General features: G+C 38.6%; 1 protein-coding gene across 2 annotated transcripts; it reads left to right on the top strand.

The window, feature by feature from the left end:
• The first annotated feature begins 456 nt into the window (after window positions 1–456).
• LOC139826812 (type-1 angiotensin II receptor) lies at window positions 457–27,759 on the top strand. 2 transcript variants are annotated; one of them, XM_071803217.1, is made up of 4 exons: window positions 457–669; window positions 6,259–6,376; window positions 9,310–9,448; window positions 21,177–27,759. In XM_071803217.1, the coding sequence occupies exon 4, from the start codon at window positions 21,198–21,200 to the stop codon at window positions 22,275–22,277; it is 1,080 nt and encodes a 359-aa protein (XP_071659318.1). In that variant the 5' UTR covers window positions 457–669; window positions 6,259–6,376; window positions 9,310–9,448; window positions 21,177–21,197; the 3' UTR covers window positions 22,278–27,759. The 2 variants fall into 2 exon arrangements, with proteins under 2 accessions (XP_071659318.1, XP_071659317.1); XM_071803216.1 differs by having other exon boundaries at window positions 459–669; window positions 21,145–27,759.
• The last annotated feature ends 212 nt before the right edge of the window (window positions 27,760–27,971 follow it).

Here is a 27,971-nt window from a genome sequence, read left to right as displayed (position 1 = left end):
AAATTTTACATATATTGCAAGTTCACTAGTGATGATGTGAACATTTCAGTTGCGCTCACAGGCGACCCGGGGGATTCCTAGAGAAACTGGAAATGTTTATTCGTTTCTTGCGACCCCTACTTCAGAAAGCTGAAGGCAAAAGGAAGGAGAGGGCGTCCCACGCCCACCTCTGGCAGCCTGCGCTGCGCTGGCAGTCGCCCCCCCCCGAAGTTACACAGGTCCCTGGCTCTGCGCTGCCATGCCCAACGGCGGGACACACCGTCCTGCCCGTCACCCGCCCTGGGCTGCCCCTCGCTGCCGCTGGAGCCCTGCGGACCCGCCGCCTTCGCACCGGCAGCGGGCGGGGCGGCTCCGGCAGCGGGCGTGCCAGCCGCCGGGGAAGGGGGATGTAGAGAAGGGGGGAAGTAGGAGGGAGACGGGTCAGAGGGGTCCGTCCCGGGAGATGGGTGGAGAGAGACAGCGGGCGAGCTGGGCTGTGCTGCAACGCCCCTGCTATAAATGGAAGGGCCGCGCAGCGGAGCGGGAGGAGCGGTGCGGCCGGGAAAGGAGAGTGCGGGGAGCCCAGCCCAGCCGAGTCTGGTGCGGTGCCAGCGCCGTCGGGGCTGAGCCGCCCGCCCCAGCCGGGCTGCGGCCGCTCCGTGCCCCGAGGCCGGCCCTCCGCGGAGCCAGGTAAGGCGCGTCCCTCCGGCTGCCGCGGGCGCGGGGCGGCCCCTGAGCGCCCGGCCAGTTGCCGTGCCGCTTCTCCCTTAGCCCTCGGGAACACGCTGCCTGCCCCCGGGGCACGGCCGGCGCTTGTGGTTTGTCCTGCTGAATTCTTACTTTGTTAGATCAAGTTGGCTGAGGAAGGTTCCGTGCTGGACAAAAGGCAGGCACGGAAGCCCTGCTCTCTGGCTTGCCCTTCGAAGCGCGCTCGCTAAGCCCACACCCTGTATTTATTTTGGAGACAACTAAATGCCCTCCAGACTCCCAGCCACGCCGCGTGCGTGAGCTCTCATGTCTTGGCAGCAGCTGGAAGATAAAGCAAAGGCAGCCTGTGACAGCAGGCACAGCGCTGGGAACAGAAACATCTCACCAGCGAGGCTCTCCCCAACTGCCTTAGCGGCAGCGCAGTTACCCCTAGTCAAGATCAGATTTTAAACTCCTGATGTAAAGCAATTTAAAAACAAACAAAAAAACAGTAAAAGTGATGCTGATTATTTTTTTAGACTTTAAGCAAAGAGGTTACACCAGTTAGCAACTAGTATTGGTTTCATCAAAATTGTATAGCATACATGCTCCATAAGCAAACATCTCTTTTCTACAGAAAAAAAAAAAAAAAAAAAAATTGAGTGATCTGCAGCCAGAGATCAAATTTTAGTTACTAAAAGTTAAAAATGCTTCATCTTTCTTTCCCCGCTTTCCATCAGTCAGCTCCTAAACTTAGCTTTGACTCTCAAAAATGAAACTGGACTAGGGTTCCTCAACATGTTCAGGTGAAACCCTGTAACATACTTACTGTCCTTCCACACTGCATACACTAAAACACTTAAGATGCTATCACTTATTCACAGGCACACAAGCCCTGTATTTTTCTGAGCAAATCAACTTGCATATCAGTACCTAGATAAGTAAATCAAATCACAGTGCGTACAAGCAATAAATTTGCAGGATTCAGTTATGCCCATTTCTATATTTCTGCAAACCCCCTGGAATTAATGAGATGTATGGCAGTGACAGCAGGATTCTGTCCAGAGCAGCCAACAGTTCACTGTAAATTTCCATCACTTCTGTAATTTTGATTGTGTGGTATAGCATGTAACAGGCTACTAAATGGGCCCAGTGAACTTACCAACCTCAAAAAGGGATGAAGTGGGATTTGGTTTGTGGGGGTTTTTGTGTTAGTCTGGGGGTTCTGTTGTTGTTTTATTGTGGGGGGTTTTGTTTGGTTGGTTTTGGTTTCTTGTTGGGTTTTGGGGTGTTTGTTGTCTTTTTTTGTTTGTTTGTTTGTTTTGTTTTGGGTTTTTTGGGGTTTTTTTGACCAGGGAAGGGGAATAGGGGAGTGTTTTTTTCACTTGCATGAACCCACACCACTAACATGATTAGACTTTTGGCTGAGTAGGAGTGAGCATGGCCTGAAGCAGGTAATTACAATGGTGATGTAGATAGGCTTTTAGTTCTGTTTTACTGACAGAGGTATGTTTCACACTCCTGACTATGGCAGCCCATTTTGCTTGTTGTCACCATAATCTTTTAAATTACAGCATCTTTCAAAAATATGAAGTGCGTACAAGTTAAGCTTTCACTGATGTATTAAGAATTTTTACAATATGCCTTTCCAGCAGAAACATGGAATTTCTGTACACCTTTCCTCTCTACAGCTTCAGCTACATAGCAGAGAAAAGATCAGTTATGACTTTAGAGTCCTCCTTAGTTCATGTTGCTAAACTGAGAAAGCAAAGTGGTCCTATTTGGTTAAGAGAGGGAAGTCAACATCATTAAATTTGAGTACAGTTGGTTTCATTCTCCCTGTAGTTTTGTCAAAGCGCTAGATTGAAAGAGTGTTAATTCTTAACCTGGAGGAGAGCAGCAGTGGGCCAGTTTCCGATGGTGTGAGACGTCCTGCCTTCCTGCTCGGAAACAGCACCTTGCTTGGGTTGGACTGTGCGTGCAAATTGCAGCAGAAGTCTCTGGTTTAAAAGGCAGTAAATACCAGCCTGAAATGTCAGTATCCACAGCACTGCTGAAGTGAGAAGAGTGCTACCTTTGGGTTTAAAATGTCACAGCTCTACAACCTGCTTTTTACAGTCCACTTAGAACAAAAAGATGCATGAACTGTATTTGTGTTACCTGCTCAATGAATAATATCTTTAACTGTAATTAAATATCTGAAAATGTATCTCATTTCCCTTTGCTGTTCGTAAATACTATAAAATCAGAAGCTGAAAATAAATATGGTGATTTATTTACACTTTCTAGAATAATTCTGTTGAAATGTATGGACTGTGTTTGCAGACATATGTCTGCATATGCAGATGTGTCAGTTAATTCCCATTAAAAATTTTCATTCAGATAATGAGCACTCACTGCATTTTCCTACACTCCTAAGTTTTCTGCACTGTCATAGTTTTTTCTGCTGTATTTGTTAAAGGAACACATTTAGGTAGTCCTTTTCTCTGGCACTGCCTATGGTTCCTTACTACAGTTCCAGTAATTAATATGGCAGCCTGAAGTTCCATGAACTACATCTTTCATTACACTGTTCTAGTTAAACTCTTGTTTATGCAAAAGTGTAGTATGAGTTGAAAGTGTTTTAAGCTGTCATGAGTTACTCTGATTTGCTCACTACCTCTCCGTTCTCTCTGAACCTTCTTGAGGTCCAGAAACTACTAGTCTCACCAGGAGTGTTAATAATCTCTCCTGTGGCTACCATCACTCAAATTTTAGGGCACCTAATAATACTGTGAGAAGCATCCATTTGTTTCTGTGTGACTGACACAAATCTCTGTTCTCCACACTTCAAGTCTCCTTTTCTGCCTTGTTGAGTTCGTAGAAGATCACATTCTGCCTCGAGTTTGATAGAGAACATGGGCTATTTATGCATTATTTTAATCAAATACTATGTCTGAATCACATTTCATGGGTAACCTTGTCCTTTTTTAGTTGAATTTAATGGTTATCTTCCAGGAGACACCTCAATAAGAGGAGAAATAGACTAAAATTTAATTTGGTTGTGTTATGCCTAAAGCTGAGTTGTGGAAAAGAAGATTATCAAGATTCATCAGCATATGAATAGATCCACTTGGGCAGATTATTGATATGCCAAAGAAAGTAGCCAAAATCAGAGGAGGGTAGTGAGCAGCAAAGCAAAGCAAAATAAAGCCCTCACCTATTTGTGACATCAGTGTATCTCCTCTGGCACCCAAATGGCCACAAAAATGATCAGAGGTATGGAACAGCTCTGCTATGAGGACAGGCTGAGAGTTAGAGTTGCTCAGCCTGGGAAAGAGAAGGCTGTGGGGAGACCTTATTGCAGCTGTTCAGTATTTCAAAGGGCCACATAAGAAAGATGGAAACAGACCTTTTAGCAGGGCCTGTTACGATAAGACAAAGGGTAACGGTGTTAAACTACAGGAAGGGAGATTCAGGCTGGACATGAGGAAGAGGTTTTTTTTACACTGATGGTGATGAAATGCTGTCCCAGGTTGCCCAGAGAGGTGGTTGATGCCCTGTACCTGGAGACATCCCAGGCCAGGCTGGACGAGGCTCTGAGCAAACTGATCTGGGTGAAGATGTCCCTGCTCACGGCAGGGGGGTTGGACCAGATGATTCTACTAACATCAAGAGGGGTCTGAAAGTTTAAACAAAATTTCAACAGTTGTTTCCTTCGGTGTAACTAAGGGACTTGGGCAGTTAAGTGAAACTGCACAGGTTGAGTGAAGGACACTACTTATTTGATGGGCAATAGGATGAGATCTGTGCCAACAAATCATAGACCACAGAAGAAAAAGGGAAGTGAAATAAACACTGGCCTCACAGTTAATCTAGATTGAAATGCTAGTTAAAGAACAATTACACATCAGACCTCTTGCAAATTCTTAGATCCATTGATATGAAACCATCATTTCTGTCCAGAAAGAGGAAGGTAATCTCAGAATCCATTCAGAGTTGCAAGTCTGGTAAGACTGAAGAGTTTACAGCTGTGAGGTCTAGATCAGGTACAGCCTGACCACTACAGCCAAAAGCAGTCTGCTTGTATTGTAGGCTCTATTGCACGTGTAGCTAAATCTCTAGCTTTTGGGTAATCTTGTTTCAGGTTTTAAGCTTTATCTAGCTTAGTGCCGATATTTGTGCCTCATGCTCTCAGCTGAGCAACAATTGCATCGGAAGTGCAGTAGTTCAGATGTTGTATCCTAACATGTGTTCCTCTCAAATATTAGTTAACAATTTTGCAATATTCTTGGACAATTTGTCCTAAGGGAGACTGTGGTATTTTTAAGAAGTTAGCCTCTGCATTGTTAGGATCAGGTTTGAGGACTTACGTAAGAGAAAATTGCAGAGCATCGCAAATAAAGTTTTAGAAATCTCGTGGAATTCTGAAGAGAAAATGGAAGATGTGGATCATTTTTGAAGAGGGGGAAAGTAGAGGGAAGACTAAGTTTTTTCTTTTCACTATTTTAGGATTAGTTTCCAATATGCTAACAGGAGTAAACAGGTTGCTATTGCTGAGAATGGAACCGCAACTGCTTACCAAGACATGATGCATACAGGTTCTACTCCAGAACGTTACTGTTTTCCAGATAAATAAGAGAACAGTTCTGGAATTAAAATTTTATGCATATTTAAGATTTTGGCATATATACACAAGGTGAGTTCAGGTATATCAGAGAGTTTTGAGTAGGTGACAACGTGATTTACTCTTAGAGCTTAAAGGTATTCTAGACCTCATGTATGAGGTGCAAAGGCTGCAGCCTGCCAAACAGGAAGGCTCCAGCAAAGCTTTCATATATATAGCTGCTATTACACAGAAAGTTACTAATCACAGTATCATTTTCTGTCTCCTTGTTCTGGCCCTAAAAACCCTGCAGTGAAAAGCAAGCCAGTAAGAAGAAATATCGTGGCTAGCAAAAGCTAAGTCTCTTTCCATCAACAAATTTGTCTCCTAACATCACTTTCACCAATAGACAGTCATTGTATTCAGAGCACTCATGCCATGTTCTGTACCATCTTCTAAAACTTACCCTTTGCCAAAAAAAAAAAAAAGGCAGATGACACAGGTTCTCCTGGAGTGCATTTTGCACGTTTTAGGGAATTTCACAAATCTGACAAACAAGGGAACTTACGATACTTGAACATTATTTTTTCACCTAAGCTGTAGCAAACAAGTGAAAAGAAGTTATCTTGACTGTAAGTCCTAACAGCTGTGATTGTTTGAGGCAAAGCACATATGAAATAGAATGGCCGATCTAATCATTTATGGCCCTCACATAAAGAATGGATTACGCTAAAATTACTTTGAGCTTTCAAGTGAATTGCAACTAAGGGTAGGAAAATATCATGCTCCAAATAGCATGCTGTTAGTATTCTGTGTTGGACCATCATCTGAAAGAACTACAGATTTCGGGCTGTCAGGTGTCTTCTACAATTTTCATTCCATTTGTTTTTTGCTTGATAACAAAACTGTCCAGGTATCCACTATATAACAATGCTAACTAGTATGCTTGGTTACTATTTGGGGTGTTTATCTCCTTTTATTGTAGTTGAGTAGCATTTCTCTTATAGGCACAGAAAATTGGTAATAACTGAAGACGACCTCACAGCAGGAAAGTGAGATCAAATTGGGAATGCATCAGTGAGTGGCATGATTGAAGACAAGACAAGAAACAGGCTACAGCAAAAGGTAACTGGCATTATCTAAAGAAACTAGTACTGAATTTGGGCAAGGTCAATATTTGGACAGTATTTCACTATTTTAGATGAAAGCTGTAATTAGAGTTATGGACAGAACAAAGAATGATGTAAGCAAACACCTAATTTCAGCTAATTCACCTATTCCTTTCTTCTAGGTTATTCAAGTTTTTCAGTTACTGATAGATTGTTGGCTAGTGGAATCTAATAATCAGTAGAGGAAGTATAGGAACAGAAAATAAAGCAGTATTCCTGAGTCCTCTCAGTTTTCTGAAAATTGAGAGGGATTCACTGAAAGAGAGTACTGTGTCTCAGCATTTCTAGCTCAGAGGGACCCATGCAAATAGTAAAACATTCCAGAAAACCACTGAACAGCTGTACTTTTGTGTTGAGGGGCTTACACAAGGGAGAAAAATGTACTAGTTGACTTCCCTAAAAAATGTTCTGTTGGCAGTTATCCTCCATTTAACCCTGCTTTAGCATCAGCACAGCCTGGCCAGACCCTTTGCTTGAAGCAAGCAGCACACAGTGTGCAAAGATGCAGCCCAAGCTTGCTTATTGGGGAACCATGCACGCCCCTCCCAATCCAAGTTTATAGGCTTATGTTGCCCTTTCATCTTTTTATTAATAAAACCCTATTGGTTTTCATATTTTCTCTCCTTTGTCCCCTCACTCTTCTTACTCAAGCCTAAAAGTTTATACAATTTTACTTCCCCATGTGCCACAAGGTACATGGAGTGGTGGCAGACCAACTCTTGGGCTCCATCTCTGGCAGTTGCTTAGGATTTTCTCCCTCCTCAGGTTCTTCACTTAATGTACAACAATGAGAAAAGGAAAGCGTGGGACAGGAATTGGCATCTGTTTTCAAAGTGGATCTCTAGTTCCACTGTTAGATTTCTTCCTTCACTGTTTTCTTTTTAGCTTTGTTATTAGCAGCTTACCATAAGACAATTAGTTTTTCTTTTTCTCAAATCAGGTTTTATTCTCAGATATTTCTTCACCAATGTGCTACCTAAAAAGCACTTCAAAGGAAAGGGGTGCAAAAATATTTCGCATTTAAATACATTTTATGATGCTATTCCATGTTCTTAAACATACCGTCAAAAAAAGTCACGTCAGTACAGGACAGCCACACATCCAAGCATTTGCTCAGCTCAGTTGGTAATTTTCCTAGCACTAAAGTAAAACTTATGTGGCATCTTCTGGGGGGCACAGCGCTACCCTTTCTGAGCATCTGTGCAGTTCTGGTTGCTTGAAAACCAAGACTGAACTCTGTTGAGGATTCACAGGTTCACAGTGTCATAGCTTAGCTCACACTCTGGCCGTAACAGCCTTCATTGTTTTTCCACCTCTGTTGCTGGTTCTCTGTACCCACAAGGAACATCTGAAAGCCAGCAGTGTAAAGAGAGTTCACTAATGATTTTTATTTTTCAAAATAGAGTAATAAATTTTCCTTTGAAAAAAAAAAAAACCAAACACACAACAGGAAACAAGCTGTACAAATTTGACAGAACATCTATTTTGGTATCATTCTATTAAGTTTGCTGCCCTCTAGACAAAGCACCAAGGATCACAGTATCTTTTTTTTTTTTTTATGGGCGATAATACCTTTCACACTGACAGAGGTTAAGGTGTCTGTATTCAACCTTTCATTCTCTTTGATTAACCCATTAGGACCTCACTAGTCCAATTGACTTGTACAAAAATCGTAGATACATTACTTGTCGTGATATTTGGCTACTCGCATTTTCTTCTAGTCTTCATAATGATCTGCCCTTAACAGAAGTTTTGTGTGAGGGAAAACACAATTGGCCTCTATGTTTTCCACGTTATACTTACTAACAGTTACAATGATACTAACTTCCCCTTGGGCTTAGTTGCATTACCATTTTAAAAGATTATTTTGGTCTGAATAAACTCTTGTACTTTACCAGTTACTCCTACTGTTTTCTTTCCTTTCTGCCTTTGGTTCCCTTTTTCTGACCCTAATGAGGTATTCATTAAGAAGCCTCCATGCTGATCCTTTGCTTTTAATCTTTTAACTTTTCCCTCCAGGCTGTTCCTAACATTCTCATTTAAGGAAGAGAAGGCTTTTCTGAGGCCTATTGCCGTTGTGTGAGATTTTTCCCACTGTATGGATATCTAAATTAATTATGTAAAAGGAAAGTAATCAAGTGTGTCAATCAGACACAGTGAAACAAATCCTATTACGTATTGCTGGATTGTGACACATGGAAGACAAAGCTTGCTCCAAACAAAGGTGTTGAAATCCAACACCGTTTCCTTGCATGGAAATCCGCAATACACATGCTTTTGCTTCTCCAGTGAGACAGACACTATTTTTTCAATGTGAAGATAGAAGGAAAGAAAAAAGTTCAATGTGAGGTTTGTTTTCCCCAAAGCCATAACACAGAAATCACTATCCATGGTATTGGAAACATAGTGGTAATCTTCCACATCAGTTAGTTTAGTTAACGTGACAAACTTTAGTGATACCTGTGTGTCTCTGTTCACACAGATATGCTGCATCTGCATATGTGCTTGTTTTCAGCTAATGTTTTCATTACTCAAAGCAAAAGCTTCTATTGGTCACTTTAACCACTTTAGTGGTCGGTAAGAAACAGGGATGTGATTTTTTAAAAGGTTTTTAGAGAGGAAGTTCTTTTAGATATCAATGTGCAACATGAACTACTCCCAGCCAGCTTGTCTAATTTCCATTAGATTAGAAAGTGTAACACTTCTGTTTGACAGAGATCTCTCAATTTCTGGAGTATAAGCAGAGAATTTTACATGTTTCTTCTCTCTCCCACTTTTTGACAGATCAGTTGCATTGCAGATTAAAAAACAAAACAACTGTATTGCTCTGCACAATGCATTTCTAAAGCTTGTTATTTATTAGCTTACACCTGCCTTCTATGTTTGCAGAGGGAGAAAAGTAAAAATAAAAAGCACATCCTGCAGAAGAGACTGCGTATTATGCCTGTAGAGCTCTCTCTCATCATGGCTCCACCCTGGTGATTTAGCTTAACGGCAGAAAAATGTCCTTTTGAAGATTAACGTATAGGTAAGGTCTCACCTGAGAATGTTTCCATGCATGTCAAAATGTTACTGATTTGCTGCAGGTCTGGGAACAAATATATGTACGTAAGCTCTCTTGTAGCACCTTCCTTACTGTTTTACAAGAAAACACAGGAAGGCAGTTCCTTGTACTAGAAAAGTAGAAGTAATGTTATCTTGCAGAGTTCATTGCTGATCATAGCTCACTTTTAACTAAGGAAAGTTGCATACATAATGTTTGGCTCTGCATCTTCTAGCTTAGCAGAAAAAGAGTGACATGGCTGTGGGAGAGGAGGCAAACAGCACTGTGATCTCTGAATAAACTAAACTACCAGGCCAAAGCAAGGAAGTATCTGTTTGGACTAATCTGAAATTCCACAAAGAAGCCCTATCACCTCCCATCTTTTTAGACAAAATTATCAGCTGTGGCCCCTGCCCTTTCCTCCTGCAAATATCTTTGCCTAGAGGAAGCAACAGAAGTCTAATTAAAACCTTGCTTCCGGTAGTTTTGTACCAGGAGCACCACTGATTTTGAGTTACATCTTTCACAGTAAAGCTCTAAAACAAAAAAGCCAAAGAACTTGCACCTAGATTCAGAAAAAATCCTTCTCTTAGAGAAGCAGGTGATTTACTTCATGAGGCAACAGTTGCAGCTTTGACCTTTCCATTCCATTTTCTATTGTGATCTCTGTCAGTGACAGAAGATTCTGCATATTGTTGTTGGCCTGGCACTCGTGCATCAACCACTTCAGAACATTACCATTTCTAAATCAGATGCACAAAATCCCATTTTCTGCTAAATTATCAGCCACCACTAATATGACCAAGAGTTTAAACTTATGCAAATTTTACCTGTTTTTACCCATAGGCTGGTAAGTGTATATACAGTATCTGGACTTTCACAGAGCAGATGGTAATAACCGTCTTACAGCCAGTCCTAATCTGGATATACCTTTTTTTTTTTTCCTGCTTCACTATAATAATACTTGTTTTCCATCCATTAATGACACATGTAATTTTTCTTATTTTAATATTAATGGAATTCGAGACACGTTTTATCCTTTAACACATTTTTTTCTCCCTGAACCAAAAAGCAGAAGAGGCCTGGGTTTTGTGACACACTCTGTTTCATTTCAAACACATTACATTGCAGTACAGCTACCCATAATAAACCAAAAGATAAAGCCATTTGCCTTTCTCATTGGCTCACCTCAATAAAACCTGGAAGGGGGGAGAATCTTCACCATAGGAAGCAGAGGAGTCTGGAGAAGGGATCTGTGGACCCGTTGCTTCTTCACAGCTGCCTGTGGGAGTAGCAACATGTCCCTGTAGAAAAACAGCCTGTGTTGCAGAAATTGCTCTGGCCAACAACCGTGTTAAATGATGCACGTTTCTAATATTTTAGGCTTCAAATTAAAATACAACATGTTAGAGTTTTATATGCTGCAAAAACTGTGAGGAAGAGCCAATACGTACACATGTCCTCTCATGTCCTGGAGTCAGCAATAGAATAAGTCTGTGAGTAAGGAATCCCATTGAGACAGTAATATTTTTGGGGCTCAGTTGTACAAGCCATAGTCTACGTGACCAGTTGTTACTCTCAAGGGCCCAAAACATTATTTAGATCACAACTGTGAACGTCAGATGATGAATCCTGTAATGCAAATAACCACCTCTAAAGAGGCAAAGATTTCATTTGACCAGCTAAGATTTATGTAGCACTCCTAAGGTTACTAACCCTTGATTCCTTTCTGCTGTATAAAAATAATGTACATATGCTGTGAGTTTCATGGCATGTTTTAATGAAAGAGGGGCTAACGCTTCGTTTTCTACCAACACTGGTGCACCTAATTCATTAAAACCTTTATGTTTGGACTCCTTAGCACAACCCAGCCTTCTTTCCTTCACCCACCCAAAATATTTGTCTGCATCTTCATTATTGCCCATGCCCTTAATATCACACTGCTTTGAAAAGACACTATTCACACACCACCAAAACAGCAATAATCTCCATGAGATATTTCCTGCATTTGCCTGATTTCTTCTGTAGTGACCTCAGCAGGAGTTGCATCATCCCCTCCAGTGGGGGAAGGTTTCCAAAAGCGTGGCTGAGTTTCAAGAGCTTTGTAAAGTCTACGTGATAAAAACACATGGTAACTAAGTGCTTTTCTAAGTTAGCAAAAGCAATGTTGTTTTTCAACAGTCTGTGCCTTTTGCAGCAGCACCCTAAAGCACCATCCTTTCAGATATTTTAGGTAACAGAAATGCATCATTTCTGCTGCAGGATCTTTGATATTTGTAGACTCCACACTTTCCTGTTTTCAAGAAACTGGAAAGATAAAAAGCTCAGAGTGGGACAGTGTTGCATTGAAAGGCTAGCCCCAGCATTGCTACAAGGCAAGTTTCTTGATGCCTCAGTGAAACTAGAGAAGGAGCAAGTGGCTGAAGTACAGACAGGTGAGCCAGTTTGCTCACAGAATGAGACCATGCCAAGAAGAAAAGAAATCCAGAGAACTTGCTTTTCCTTGAGCACTGGAGATTATCTCATTTTGATAATCACACTGACACCTTTTACAGTAGTTTTGACTTTCCAAGTGGGCATAAAAAACTAAAGATCCTCAGAGTTCTGTAAAGGGTGTTTACTTTCAAGTACTGTTTCTACTTGTCAGAGCCAGGTCTGACCTCAGCAATTCTTGGCACAATTGGGACCTCCAAGATGCATCTAGAGCTGAAACTATTGTCTTTATGAATTCAGATATTGGTAAAACCCAGCAAAGCAACAAGCTAATTGCCTAGATGACATTGTGCTGCTCAGAACATCATTTCTTGCAGTATAAAAGAAAGATTCTGTGTTGCATTTAGAGCAGTTTGTGGAAGTAGCCTTGATTCCCCCAAAAAGGCCACTCCCAGGTGACAGCTACATTCTGCTGGACCAGTGAAACCATTGACTAATACCGACAAGATCTAAACAGTGAAACTAAGAAATCTTTAAGTGTTGGATGCACAATGACATTCACTCCAGCAAGAAATAAGAATGACCAGAGACCAATGATACTCAAAACAGCATGGAAAATGTCATGTAAGCCTTTACTAAGCTTGACAACACAGTAATACAACACAGTATTTCCCCTGTGAGCTGGGAAAGAAGAACAGTAGTTATTGCTATTTTCATATACTTACATAGGCACCCACAAGCTTCAGTGAAGATGACCACATAACCTTAAATACAGATTGATAGGTGCATGAAATATTCAGTAGGTCAAATTGCAATCTTATATATGATCTGAAAGGAGGTAAGACACCTCACACAGTGTATCTGGTCTCTGTTCTGTCAGAAGAGGCACGATTTCGGATAGGTTTTTTTTTCTTTCTTGCCTCTCCACAGCCTCTTTAATACCAAGCTGAAATATAGACCTAGATCAAGCATAGAATTAATGTAAATTCCCTTACTCAGGTTGAAGGAGCTCACAGTAGAAGCTCATGGTCCATTCCCGTTGGAAATAATGTTGCCAACAGAAATTTTAGGTGTGTGGTTGAGTATCCAGATAGGATGTGCACTCCTGTGTAATGAAAAAAATACTTTAATAAAACTTCTTATTCCATGGAACTGAGCTATCAGAAGAGAAACTTAAAATTCATCAAGTTATTTCACTTGCACTTAACAAACCTAAATTTGATTTCTATCTTTTATTAAAAATGATCACATGGGGCACACTATATTTTATATAGGCAATTCCATCTGCAATAAAGGAAATGTGTTAATCCATTCATTTACTATCACTCAGAGAAAGTAACTGTGCTGCATGTAACCTTTCACAGTTCAAACTAATCTCACTTTTATTCGTTCTGGGACTTGATGGCTTAATTCCTGTTAACTGTTGACTCTTTTGGGTACTTTTAAATACTCTAAAGATACTACATAACCAGGCATCAAACCTGAAGTTACAAATGTGCAGTAAGCTGTATATTAATAATAAAACTGTACTTTATGTTGTGTTGCCTTCTTTTCACGTCAATGCTGAAAACCCTAGAAATTCTGGTCCTACCTTGATCTGAAATAGATTTGTTTTTCTTTCCTAGTATCTAATGTGCAGTAAGTGGCATTGTGAGCTATATGAGCAGATGACATGTCCCTGAGAAGCAGACTTCACATTAGCCTGCTGATTATTGATCATTTTTATTTCCTAGGAGAGCATCATTCTTCCTTTTCGGTAAAGCCAATGGCCAAAACAGAGGTGCAAAAATGCGTGCTGGATTGATGGTGGTAGCTAATGTGCTCAAAGTCTTAATATGTCTAAGTGTCTTCAGCCTCTTTTACAGAAAGAGGCAATTCTTTACCCTGTGGTATAAACAAGAAGAGTGACTTCCTCCTGCTATAACACTTAACTTTTTGTATTTAAAAACTAATTCAGCTATAGGTTTAATAACCTAGATAAGGAAAACCTTCATTCTTGGCAAGACAGCACAGCTGAGGTGACTGGGACAAAGATAGATCACATGAAGATTCACTTTTCAGACATCTTCTCTGAAGCTTAATTTTTTCTGTTTAGTTTTAGAAGTACTGAACTAGGAGTATGGAGCTAGAGATATATTTTACTTTGTTTACTTAATTATCTTTTCAGTTTTAAGTTACTGACATGCAAATAATTTTATATTCATCTCTCTTAAGGATATATAATACCTGAAACATACTAAGCACTAGAGAGTTTGCAACACAGTTTGTGCAGCCCTGATCAAAGAAAGAAAACAGATTGTTCTGATGGATAAACATGAAAGAAGGAGACCAGAAAATTATGTGAAAAATCTAAGATATCTGGAGTATTGGGTACACTGTCAAGCCAGAATCAGTGCTCTCTAAAACCAACACCTCCCTGATCTTCCCCAAGAGAAACGCACTAAAAATTGATAATCCTTCAGTGTTTTGAGTCCAGTTTTGTATTTATTGGACCCAAGAATGTTTTTCCTCCCCTTAACAGCAGAGAAAACAAAATTATGTGTGCATAGAGGAAAAGCCCTCAGAAAACAATATTTACTGTTAAACCTAAATCTAGAGGATTGGAAAAAAGAAAACTACAAGCTAAAATACTGAACTTATTCTCAAGTCAAAGATTTTTGGCTAACCGTAAAGAGTACTCTGTGGGTCAATCAGTCAACAACCTTTTATACCAAAAAAAAACCCCAAAGCCAAAAAATCCACACCACTCTAATGATGGCCACACTAGCGTTCACTAAACCATTAAGTTCTAGTGAGGTTGAGAAACTCTAGTGAAGTTGAGCAATCCTTCCTTGGCACTAACATCTGCAAGTAAAATTTTATAGCAATATGTTCATCAGGATTTCCAAAACAAAACCAAAAACAAACCAACAAACAACAACCACCACCACCATCACAAAACAAAACCAACAACAACCACACACAACCAGACAACATAAAAAACTCCACACATAAACAGGGAAGGAATTGGTAGAGTTAACTTTGGCTGAAGAGCTAAGTAGCATGAAGAAATATTTCCGATATTTCTGGACTCTGTAAGTAAAATGAGAGTAAATCGAAAAATTAGTCCGAACTTTCACTGCTGCTGCAACTGCCAGATTTATAACTGTGACATTAGTTCAGTGTAGGCTGTTAAAAAGAGGATGCAGAAAATGTGTCATGTATTACACTATAGTATTATTAAGCATTTAATGTCCAAAAAAAAAAAAAACCCTTGGAAAATTTTATTCGTCACAGGCCCATAAATCAGTGTTTTACTGATGGCCTTTCACTTATGCCAATTTTTGCCACATCTATTTCTAACACAAAGTCCTTGAATGTGCAAATGAAAGATTAGTTTTCTTTACTCTGTGTTTTACATCTAGCCAACTGCTTGCTAGTTTTCCATCTCTAGATATCGCTTCTATTCTCTATAAACGCTCCTGTTTTTAGCAGCTTCAAGATATGCTTGTACCCAAACATCCCGTAAGTGCAGAGAGATACAATGACACCGTGTAACCCGTTTGACATATATATAGGACATGACACTCATTATTTCTACTTATCTAGCACAAGACATAGTTAATATCTTTTTTTTTGTTCTACTTGCTCATCTACTAATTTAAATAAAATAAATATCACTGTAACACTAGCGACTGTTCTTCTCCATCTGGATTGAAAGCTGTTTGCCCTTAACTAGCATTAGAAAACTATTTAGGTAAAAAAATAACTTGAAACAGAGTAACATCATCACGTACTGACACTGTCCAAAGGGGTAATGACAAACTTAGGTGTATTGGTAAAAGGGGGGGCGGAGATAAATTTGTTAGCAATGCTTACATTTTCAAATGGTGAAATTGTTTACCATTCACAAACTACGTATAGCATTTGTGGTCTAAAAATCATCATTTGGGTAACCAAAAATGTGTAGGCTCACATTACCCTTCAGGTTCCACACATTCCTTAAATAACTTACAACAAAACAAAAATTCTGAAGTGGTATTTTCAACAATAATTATCCTTTTCCAAAAAGGAAAATATATGTTTGACTGAAGTTAACCTAGAATTACCTGGAATTACTTTCGAGAATGGCTGATATTTGGAAAAATAATTGCACAATTAACAACATGCCGAGTTAGTTTTAAAATAATCTTTTAGTCTAATGAGTAGATGTCACTATTTTTCCATCTGCATTTTTAAAGTAAACTATACATTTAGTCTCCCCTTAAAAATATTCTTTTTAATTTGGCTCAGAAATCTTACAGAGTTTAAGCTGCATATGTCTTTGAAAAAATAAAATATCAGGATCTTGATCCATTACTTCAAAAGTGCAAGGATTGGACTGAAGGTTAGAAAAAAACTGGAATGTACTAGAGTAAAGGAAATTAGACATAAGCTACCAGATATTAAAACAGACTTAAAACATTTCACTCTGGTGCATTATACTTTACATAAGTGCAGAAGTGCAGTGACAGGTATTTTGCCTTGTGTTTGTGTCTTAAATAATCTTGCTCCGGCAGGGGGATTGGACTAGATGATCTCTTGAGGTCCCTTCCAATCTGTGATTCTGTGAAGGGGATATTTTGGAAACTGATGGCACTTGAATATAAAACAAAGCAATTCTTGTGTTTTAAAGTAGGAAATACAGACCTCTAGTGGTCGAAATATATACTACGAGTGAAACTTCAATTTAAATGTCACTATACTGGACTGTGTTACTTTCCTTTTCCTTTATATTTTCCTCCCCACCATCAGTCAAAAAATCACACACACCCTCAATTCCACTGTTCAGTCATTCCACAAACATTGATTTTTCCCAGAGGAAAAAGTCCTTTCATTTGTCCTTTTCTCACATAAATTTTTTGACTGAAACTGAGTACAGCTGAAAGATACTTGGGAAGCAAGGGGAAAATTAATGAGAGCAGTCTATGAAAACAAACAGAAGAGAGATGTTCATTCTTTTCAGAACAAACCATGAAGCCATCACATAGAAGGACAGACTCTTTTGAAGTATGCTGGAGGAAGTAAATACAGAGATGTTCTTACAGAGAAGGTCAGAGTACATAAATAGTTCACATTTACAAGGCAGCAATAACTGGTCCTCTGCTAGCACAAAACAAGTAATAAGCAGTTTAGAATTTTGGTGTTATAGAAGAACCAGATCCTAGAAAGATTATATGCAGCTGATAATGCAGCTATATAGAGCCAGCACAAAGGAAGCAGCCCAGCTTCAGTTCTTGCAAGGGGAAGGCACAGAGAATCCATGTATAGGTTAGAGAATTAAAAAGATAAATACTTCAAAATAACATAATTTAAAAATAAATAAATAAAGGCAAACACACCACAAAATTAATAGCAATTTCAACAGACTGGCAGTTGCTTTATGAAAGACTGACCAGGAGGACAGCTATTCAACACAAATGCACAGGCCAGTCCTGCAGGTTCCGTTTGATCTCATGTCAGACCATCTCCTGATCCAAAATTGCAAAAGTGACAGCCAGGCTGACAGTAACTAATACAGATCTTCTGAAGCTTGCTCTGTTCTTGGCGCTCATGAACTGATGTACAGACAGTGTTCTGGTCCTGTGCTGTTTATAGCAGTTCCATTTCGGTAATATTATGATTTGCTATTTACCTTGAAGTCAGATGCTGACTTCTGTGGAAGATGGTGGCAGCGATGAGAGGAGTTTGAATTGCGTGCCTTTACTTATGCAAGTGTTTGCATTTCTTGCACCCTCCACAATTCACCTATCAAGTCTGGACTAAAAATACTGAGGAGAGCTGTGAGTTGGGAATACAGACTGTTAGAAGGAAGAGCAGAAATAAGAGCTAGGAGAAAGGTGAACCTATGGGTTCACAGTGGTACTGCTCAGGAACTCCCAGAAAGCAGAGAAGATGCTGAAGTAGGCATATCAAGTAGAAGAAATTATATTGTTTTAAGGCAATGAGGATAAGGGGTTTGTTCTGCTGGATAGGAAAAAAAAAAAGTCTGTGAAATAAAGCACGTGGAAAGTGTTGCTAGTTTCTCAGCAATTAGAAAAAGCCAACAGAAGAAGTAAGGAAAGGGGAGGAACTCTCAAGTTACAGGAGAAAAGCTTATGCCACCAGAAAGAAACATAGCTAATATGTTGAACATATTGTTCCAAAAATTTTTCAGCCTCTCTTCTCCCTGTGCGATAATTTTTACATAAAAATAGAATGCGTGATCCTTTTAAACATGGAAATATCTTGTCATTTGTGAGAACAGCAAATAATCTACCTACCATCAGAAGAAAAAAAAACCTCATATTACCTGACAGTGGGGTGACTGCACTATGGCAGATTGGTCAGCATGTGTTTATTTAGTCTTTGTCAAAGCAAATGTCAAAACCATTTTTGTTTAAAATATCACTTGTGACACCTGCTTTCCTATTTATAGCTGATGAAGTTCTCGTAGGAAGCCACAGTCAGTGCTGTCTTATCTTTCAGAAGACAAAGTGCTGTTTACCTTGCGTGGGCTTGGCTTTCCTTGTTGTTTCCACAGGCAGTTTAATTAGAATGCATGTTCACCCGACAGAAACAATGAATGGAGTGGTAAATAATAGTTGGTAGAACAGTCTGAAGCGTTTCATTATCAGTGACTTATTATAATCATTGTAATTTAAAAAGATAAAAGGTCGAACAAGACAGTAACATACAACAGGAGTTTGCTGCTCACCAGATAATTTGCTTGAGATTGATGTTGCCACACTATTCACAGTCCCATAAATTCAATCCTCTTAGAAAAAGCTCTTTGTATATCAGCCTTAAAATGATCTAATTATCATTGTGTTAAGTCATTTGACATCCTTTAAATGGAATTACGAATGTGTACAATTTCAATACTTGCATTTAACTGGCCAGTGGTTTAACCTGCTCTGGCAGCATAAAGCTGTACCAGCCATCTATTTCCATGGAAGGTTTTTAAACAATCTATTGTACCTCCTACATAGAGGTATCTGCTTTGCATAAAATGTAGATAACCACAATCCTGGGACAAGCAGGTGAACTGTGGCAAGTGAGAACAACAGCAAAAAATGACAGCAGTACAGAAAAGAAATCATTGCCTGTCAGGAGTTCCCACCACCGCAGCTGCCGTCTCACCGCTCAGCACTGCCATGGGCCCCTGCCTTCCAGAACGAATTGCTTTCTTCTCCCATGTTGAAGCTTTTCCTAATGCTCTAAAATTACAGATGTCCTCAAGGCAGCAGATCTGCCTGAGGCTAGCTCTGGAACTTTAAAGTTTCCAGGAAATTTTAAAATTCAGTTTGGGATTAGCAATGTCTGTGCTTCAGGTGCAAGGTTCTTATGAGGTTCATTCTCACAGCAACATTCAAACTGTTTTCAGATATACCTATAGCAATCCATATCTATTTGCCCAAAAGCAAAAACGTGTTTCTGCTTCCTTTTAATTTACTGAAATAGTGATGATCCCTTTCTTTATTAATTATAGTTGCTTAGTACAATTTTAAACTGATACCAAACACATCCTTTGCACAGTTCCATTGACTTCAGTGTTACACCAAAACCTTTAATTCCAGAAGGGTTACAGTCTTACATGGGTAAACTGGAATATCATACTATTTCTTGACCAAATTCCTGATTCTTCATGGGAGTTATTCTGCCCAAACAATCCAAAATAAGCTCAGGTAATTTAGCGCCTTAGCCTGATGCAAGTTTCCAAACTAATTTTTTTTTTTTTAAACACATCTCTGAAAATGTGGTATAATCATTATTATACTTTCTTGAAAGTACATATGCTATGAATTACATCATCTAAAGCTACTACTGGCATGAAAAGGTACAGGCCACCATATGGGTAGAAAAGGGAAATTAAGCAACAAAACAAGGAAATACAGAACACAGAGGAGTGAATGAAGTGACCATGAGAAAGTGCCTCAGCACCAACCACTGCACAGAAACCACCCCACCGAAGCAGGATTATTCACCTTCAGCTACATTTGTCTCAGCCACTGAGCCTGCCAGTCCGTACACACAGAGCAGGACGTGTTTACCAGATAGTACCACCAATTGGTTAATCTAGTCACGGAGAAAGGGCTTGCTGAGCCTTAACTGGGCCTTGATTTAACTTACTGCAAGTCTGACTTGAGGTAGTGATTTTCTTAGTACAGTCTTCACTACAGTTTCTTACTGCTAAGTTTCAGACTGTAATCTCAGTGAGTAAGTGAGCAACAACCACGATAACAAATAGACCGCCCAGCACCAGCATAGAGCTGGGACAAGGCAAACATTGCCAGACCTTGATGCTGCAGAACCTACTATCACTTATTGTCACATCTCCTTGGGCGCTTTCACAACCAAGGGATGAGATAAGAGGATTTCTTTATCTTGAAATCTTTTTATTGTTGTTCTCCCTGTCCTATGGATAGTGTGACCTTCCATAGAGCCAAACACCCTATATTCTCTGATGTGGCACATTTTGAAAGCCAAGGGGTTTTGCTCAGGACATATCACAGTGCCAAACACCACAAAAAGTGAGCAACCACCTCCATAACAACATAGCTCATTGTTTCTGAAATGACAGGTATTTTTCTATCTTTTTCTGAATGCATCTCTACTGCTCAAGGTCTTAGGCTGTGTATATTTAACTACATAAAAGTGACTTACATTTATAAGGGGTTTATTTTATTTTTAAAGCCAATGTATTTCACTTGGTCTGTGTTTCAGGCAGCACAGGTTGGGTTTGACTGACGGCTGTCAGGATCCTGCAGACAGCAATAAACACTACTCTGTGATAATTACTACCCTTTTTTTTTAATCTCTACTATTTTTTGGAAGACTGTCTATTTGTAGAGCCTTGAAACAATTTAGTATCAAAGTCACTCACAGTTACTATCAGCTTGCTGAAGTTCTAAGTCACTTTTTTTCCCTCATTAGTAGTTAGATACCAAGGGGGTGGGTAGGTAACTTCTGAATATTTAAGGTATTTACAGCAAAACAGAACGCTAGATTGTGTGTGTCTTCATTTATGTTAAAAAGCATCTAACAATGTTCAACCAGCTTGTAACATTTTTAACTCTGTTTTAATCTGCAAAGTCTGTACGGAAATAGAGAAAACACCTAAAAATAGCTTATTTTTAAATTCAAAGACATTGACACATTGTGTTAGACACAAAAACTTGTCATTTAACTGAAACTTTTGAACAATTAAATCTGTCATGAATAATATTTTCTTCCTCTTTCCCCCCCAGATGTGAATTTTGTATTTTCTCCCTGAAACTAGGGTACAGCTGAGGAGATCGAGATGGTCCCAAATTACTCTATTGAAGAAACAATTAAAAGAATCCATGTGGACTGTCCTGTTTCAGGCAGGCACAGTTACATCTACGTTATGGTTCCAACTGTTTACAGCATCATCTTTATCATAGGCATATTCGGGAACAGCCTGGTTGTTCTTGTCATTTACTGCTACATGAAATTAAAAACAGTAGCCAGCATCTTTCTTCTAAACCTGGCACTGGCTGACTTGTGTTTTTTAATAACTCTGCCGCTCTGGGCAGCCTACACAGCCATGGAGTACCAGTGGCCTTTCGGCAACTGCTTGTGCAAGCTGGCGTCGGCAGGGATAAGCTTCAACCTGTACGCCAGCGTGTTCCTCCTCACGTGCCTCAGCATCGACCGGTACCTGGCCATCGTGCATCCCGTCAAGTCCCGCATTCGACGCACCACGTTTGTTGCCAGAATGACTTGCATTGCCATCTGGCTCCTTGCCGGTGTCGCCAGTTTGCCCGTCATCATTCACCGTAATATATTCTTTGCTGAGAACCTGAACATGACAATCTGCGGATTGCGGTATGACAACAATAACACAACGCTCCGGGTCGGGTTAGGCTTATCCAAAAATTTGCTGGGCTTTTTAATTCCTTTTCTGATCATATTAACAAGCTACACCTTAATTTGGAAGACCCTGAAGAAGGCATATCAAATTCAAAAAAATAAACCCAGAAATGATGATATTTTTAAGATGATTGTGGCAATAGTATTTTTCTTCTTCTTTTCCTGGATTCCTCATCAAGTGTTCACTTTCCTGGATGTATTAATTCAACTACATGTAATAACAGACTGCAAAATCAATGATATTGTGGATACGGCTATGCCCTTCACCATTTGCATCGCTTACTTTAACAACTGTTTGAATCCCTTTTTTTATGTTTTTTTTGGAAAAAACTTTAAAAAGTACTTTCTTCAGCTAATAAAATACATTCCACCAAATGTCAGTGCACATCCAAGCCTAACAACAAAAATGAGCTCTCTCTCATATCGGCCACCAGAAAATATACGCTTGGCCACTAAAAAGACTGCTGGGTCTTTCGATGCAGAGTGATGCACTTTGTAATTCACTGGTTTTGAACAACCCTGTGAATGAAGCAGCAAGAATGACAAAACTCATCTGCAGTCCTGAAAGTCACGGCTTACTGTTCATTGCAGAAACATTAGATCACCTCAGAGAAATCACACCGTAAAGGTTTGGGAGTCACCTTTTATTCTACACTGTTGAAGAGGACTGCTTGGCTTTTGTTTAGTTTGTCTTTACTGAAAGCAACATAAATAGTGGACAGGCACGTCGGAGTCTCCATCAGCATCCTGCCGTTTACTCAAAACTACAACAGAAGGGTAGAGAAAGCTCCTAATTTAAGTTCAGAGATCTTTGTAAAGGAAGAGCTTGTATAAATTCGATGAATTAAGAACGACCTGTTTCACATTAACATGAGCTATTCCAAATTGTGTTCAAGGAGTTGATGAAGCTACACTGCTTGTTTTGTTGGTGTTTTTTTAAATGACACAAATGTCATATCATATTTATAATATATTTTCAAATATATACTATATATAGAGAGGCCCAATTTTAAATTCAAATGGAAATTTATGGTACTTGAAATTGGTCTCATTCTGATTTATGCTACTATTTTTCATTTTTTAAATGGCAATTTTTTCATAATAATATATGCAATAAAATGCAGATTTATTTATTAAATATAGAAGAAATATATTTTTAGATTTATATTCCTACTCATAGATTTCAAACATTGCTTCATAATGTACGCTTATATCCCAGTGGGTATTTTTATAGTAGTTTTGAAAGAAAAAGTACATACACCCCAACAAAAATGGGGTTCATTCAACCTTTTCTCATGATACGCCACATGGATTTTGAAGAATATTACTTATAAGAATATTACTTATGGAGTGGTTTGACTCCATAGTGACTAAAAATAAAATTCTGTATTTGAAAACATGAATTTGGGGGCAGAGGTGATCAGAAAACTTCAAACTATTTTTGTATAACCAGTGTACTCAGTGAGAGAAATTACCAACTAATCAAACCCACTCAATTTTCCAAATTCCTGGATGTTTAATAAACTTATGTTCTGATAAGCAAAAACGTGACAATGCTTATATTACAGTTTAAGTAATAATGCTTTTAGTCACATCACAAAACATCTGAGACCAAAATCTACTCTTGGCTTTTTACAGAATTTCTGTCCATTTATACAAAACTAAAGCCTAAACTATACACTCCCCATATAACCTTTTTTTCTGTATATGGAGCCAATTCAAATCTATGCTAGCATAAATCAGAACAAAAGTCAGGCTCAAACTCTCCGTACAAATGAGGCGGGAAAGGTGATAAGCACTCTAAGAAGTTTAAACCAATGATTTCCTCATATGTCCTTTTTACCTCAAATAATGAACTCCAGAAAATATTTACTCTTGATTCACACTCATTTATTGTCTTCAAAGAGAAATGAGATCATAAGTACTTTTTGACATAGCAAAACTCAAGAAAAATTCCAAAACTTTACAGACATCTTGTAGACAATTCTATCACCCTTGAAAATATGCAATATTCGTAATCTTCAGAAATATACCTCTAATGTGGTTTTGTGTCAGAAAGCAAGTGGTTGGATTATCTGTATTTTCTGATTAGCAGTCTCTCCCATATATGCAAATAACATTTTAAATTGTGTTTTACTTTAGGAAATTATTTTAATGTAAAACAACAACAAAATATATTTCTGTAGTTTAACACTTTAAGAAAAAACAGGACTACAACCAGGTTTGGGAACCTCGTGCCTCTTCCTTCTCTTTCATTCCCTTATTTTAATGCAAGTTTCTTCAGTTTTGCCTTTGTTCCCATTTTGCAGCTGGAAGAACAATCTCTACTTACATACGCCACAACACACTGTGAGGATTCACTAAAACTTTTAAAGCTGTATGTTTTTAAAAAATCCTCTTTCATTAAAGGTTGAAGTTAATTTAATTGCAAGATAGTATCTCAAAATTTGAAACCGAGTGTGTCCTTTAAAGACAGTTAAATTATTCCTATTACACACAATGGTTTATATTTAGTTTATATCTATCCTTGCATGTGCATGAGAGACAGGGATTTGTTAAAACCAAATATGGCAATAATCCCATGCATTATAAATGTAGTAGCAGTGCCTCAGCACTGGGTAAACTGAGGAGGGGTCCCTACTGAGGTGCAGGTAGGAGATGGGCAGAGTATGTACTTGCCAACAGAGGAGGAGGGAGTAAGATTTGGCTCCATGTGACTTCGCCTTCTTTGGCAAACACTGGGTTAAGCCATCTCAATTTGGTATCAAAATAAGAAGTTGCTATGTATGTTTAAGAACAAACTCCCACTATCTTAAAGGACACAAAGATAATTGAGATGCAGTAGTATGCTGTTATTTAAAAAGAAGTATCCAGAGTGCTTTTCATTCTCAGGCTGACCAAAAGAAAATACTTGACAAACTCTTAGTCTGTCCCTGTACTCTCCTGGTGTGAGGAACTCAAGCCAGTGTTACTGGGGACAGGATACAGCCAGCCCTAAATACAAGGATCACTACTCCAAATCTATCACTATTATATTCTGTTGATTTGTTTGAATGGTTTCCTTCTGCTGGCAGAATAATTACTAAATTACATTATGTTTGACATGCACATGCATAATATTTATTTCTTTTTATTATGCAATAGTATTTTATATGACTCATGTTTCATGCTCTGCTCTCTACTTACCCATTATATGCTTGTCCTAAATCATACTATATAATCTGCACTGGTTAGCCTAAATTCCAACAAAAAAATTACAGATATAATAGGGATTAATTTGACTTGTTGGCTTCACAATTTCCTCATGTTTACATTGTTAATCAAAATGTTGCAGAGTACAAGGCAAAAAGTCCTTTACTTTACTAGAACTACTATTTAGGTGATAGTTTTCATCATCTGCTTGAAACTGTGACAGCAGCAGAGAATATAGTAGGATTCCCAGGTTTGGTTTAGTTTTCTTTGTATGGCTTCAGCAGTGATTTATCTTACTGACCACCTTTTAAACTATGCTGAAGTGCAAGTGTTCCCAGGGAGAAATTTGCAATGGAAAGGAAAAACAAGTACTTGGGAAGGGGCAGAAGATGGCCTAAAGCAGGAATCTGCTGATTTTGGAAATACTTAGTGTTAAATGTAAATACTTAATTTTATTTTTGCAACAAATTAAAAAAACAAAAACAAAAAACCACCACACACACACGCGCAAAAACAAACAAACCAAAAGAACACAAACAAACCCCCACAACCACAAACCAACACTAAGAATAAATCTCTCAGTTAAGTAGTAAAACCTAGAAAGTTCTGAGAGGCTCTTAAGTTTCTTCATAGTGTCCTGCTCAGTTTGGAACATATCAAACCATTTTTAGCGTGCTCACAAGGTCAGGGTCTCCAGCTCTGCTCTTCTACATCACATTACAGGCTTGGCCAGACCATCATCCCACCAGCTTGTGCAAAGTGATGAGGCTGTTCTATCAATCATCGAGTCCATCTCAACAGCGACCTCACTACCAAGGCTGAACTAACAAATCTTCAATGTTAATGACAGAGCTGTCAAGCTCATTGTCACTGGCGAGTTCTGCAGATGTGGCGGGACACTCACGAAATAGGTATGGATCACATTTGAGAAGAGCGCTGTGCGATCTTTTTTAGCAGAGTAGCTCCATGGTCTGCAGCTTTAAAAGTACTTGGTAAATTAAGTAACAAAAACTAGATATTATTTTATTTTAAATGTTTTTGTGCAGTCATAAATTGTGAAGTGCTGAATGTTAATATTCTCTGTTTCAATAGAAATAGTTATATATTGTAGAAGTTTACTACTATAAGAACTTTTATTGTCTGAAGTATTACTAAAAACATACACGCTATCAATAGATGTCTTTGTGAAAGCCATCTCCACTGCTGTATTAATCCACCCAAAGCAAAGAGAGATGTTTCTCTGTTACTGTAAGTGCTACACTATTATTGGTATATCTATAGCTATATCTCTTAGGCAATATCATCCTTACCAAATTATTTCTATGTAATGCTGTAATATTTTAAACCACCCTTTCTCATTCCTTTTAATCCAAAGTCTAACCCAGCTCCCTCTAAATTCTTGAGAAGAACAGGCTGTGTCTGCACTTCAGAGTGGAAAGGCTACGGGGCAAGCTCCAAAATCACATGTAGAACAGCAGTTCAGTAACTCACTTGTGTTTCCCAGAACTGGCTAAACTAATAAAGTTTCCTTGGAATGGATACTTAACAAATTGGTAATTTTCCTATATACAGATTAGAGTTTAAAGCAGAATTTCGGCCTAACTTTTTAGGAGCTAAATTAAATTATAGGTACAGATTTACCCAGAATATTATATCAAATACAGGATCACATTACATTATGAATAATGGCCTTGAAAAGCTAGACTGACACTGCCTGTAGCCGAGTATTCAATGTAAACACATCCACTTATTTAGAATAAGCTTTGGTGTCTCTAAGGAGCACCACATTGTACAGTGGCTTCAGTGGAAACAGGACCAGGTTGCAGCATAAGAGAGGACTGGTGCCTTTTTCTTTTTCCAAAAAAAATAGAATGGATCACATTTTTCCAATTCAAATTCAAATAAAACTGAATTTAATCTTGAATATCCCTAGTAAACTGTACTTCATACTCTGTTTCATACTGTCACACACTGGAAAAAAAAAAAGTCAAGAACAGTTAAAAGCTGGGTCTATGAAATTCTTATAGCTTATCTACTTGAATAACTTATTTTTATGTATTTTAGATATTCCTCAGCTTCATCTATTGGTAGTGCTGTGAGGCTACAGTCAAGCACAGGCCCTGGTACAGGAGAAGGTCATGGACACAGAGACATATGATCCCTTGGATCTTTACAGCCTAATCAGAGGGTGAAAAATTGTTCAAATAGGGTAGAAAGCAAAGACCGTTGCTAAACAAATAAAAAACCCACATAGATATTTCACCCTGCTATTAAATAAAAAAAAAAAAAAAATTTAAAAAAACTTTTAAAAAGAAGTGGGTCAAAAAGCTTCTCTCTCATAAGAAAGCAAAGAGTAGAAAAGAAAACACTGAAAGGTTTTACGTTATAAGCAAGAAACAATTTACACATATACACAAACAGACTTTCAAGCATCTGCAACTAATATTCTCAAGTAAATGTAAACTCAGCCATTGTTATGAAATTGGGTAACCAGAAATGTAGTCAATGGATGTATATAAGATATTAGCAGCCAGTTTTTCACTATTGACATGTTGGGGTTTTTTTTCCCCCCACAAAAAAAGTTGAATTATGCATTAGAAAACCATCAGATAGTTATATGCCCAGGAAAAGAAGACTATGTACTCCATATAAACTTCCATGAGCTTTACCTACCTAGCTCGAACTCCTCCTCATGCTTAGTTGATCACAAGATATACAAATACACCAAAAAAAAACAACACAGAAACCAAAACAAAAATAAAATAACTTCACAAAAACATAACATATTATAGTAGTGCCATGCATATTTAATTTTGCTGAACAGCTATGAAATAAAGTATCTAAAATAAGGTTTTTTTTCACAAGTTTTTATTTGCATAAGAAGTTTTTTTTAAGCATTTACGAAGATTCAGTTTTGCACTGTAAAAAAAAAAATCTCCAAGCATGTTAAAAATTTGCAGACCCAACGCCCTTTTTCTGTGTAATAGCA

The sequence above is a fragment of the Patagioenas fasciata genome, unplaced genomic scaffold (assembly GCF_037038585.1).
Source record: "Patagioenas fasciata isolate bPatFas1 unplaced genomic scaffold, bPatFas1.hap1 Unplaced_250, whole genome shotgun sequence".
Lineage (NCBI taxonomy): Eukaryota > Metazoa > Chordata > Aves > Columbiformes > Columbidae > Patagioenas > Patagioenas fasciata.
Note: the sequence above shows the minus strand (reverse complement) of the source record. Positions and strands in the feature narration are given on the sequence as shown.

Coding starts and splice junctions, on each gene's coding strand:
- LOC139826812 (XM_071803217.1), top strand. CDS start 21,198: ATGGTCCCAAATTACTCTATTGAAGAAACAATTAAAAGAATCCATGTG.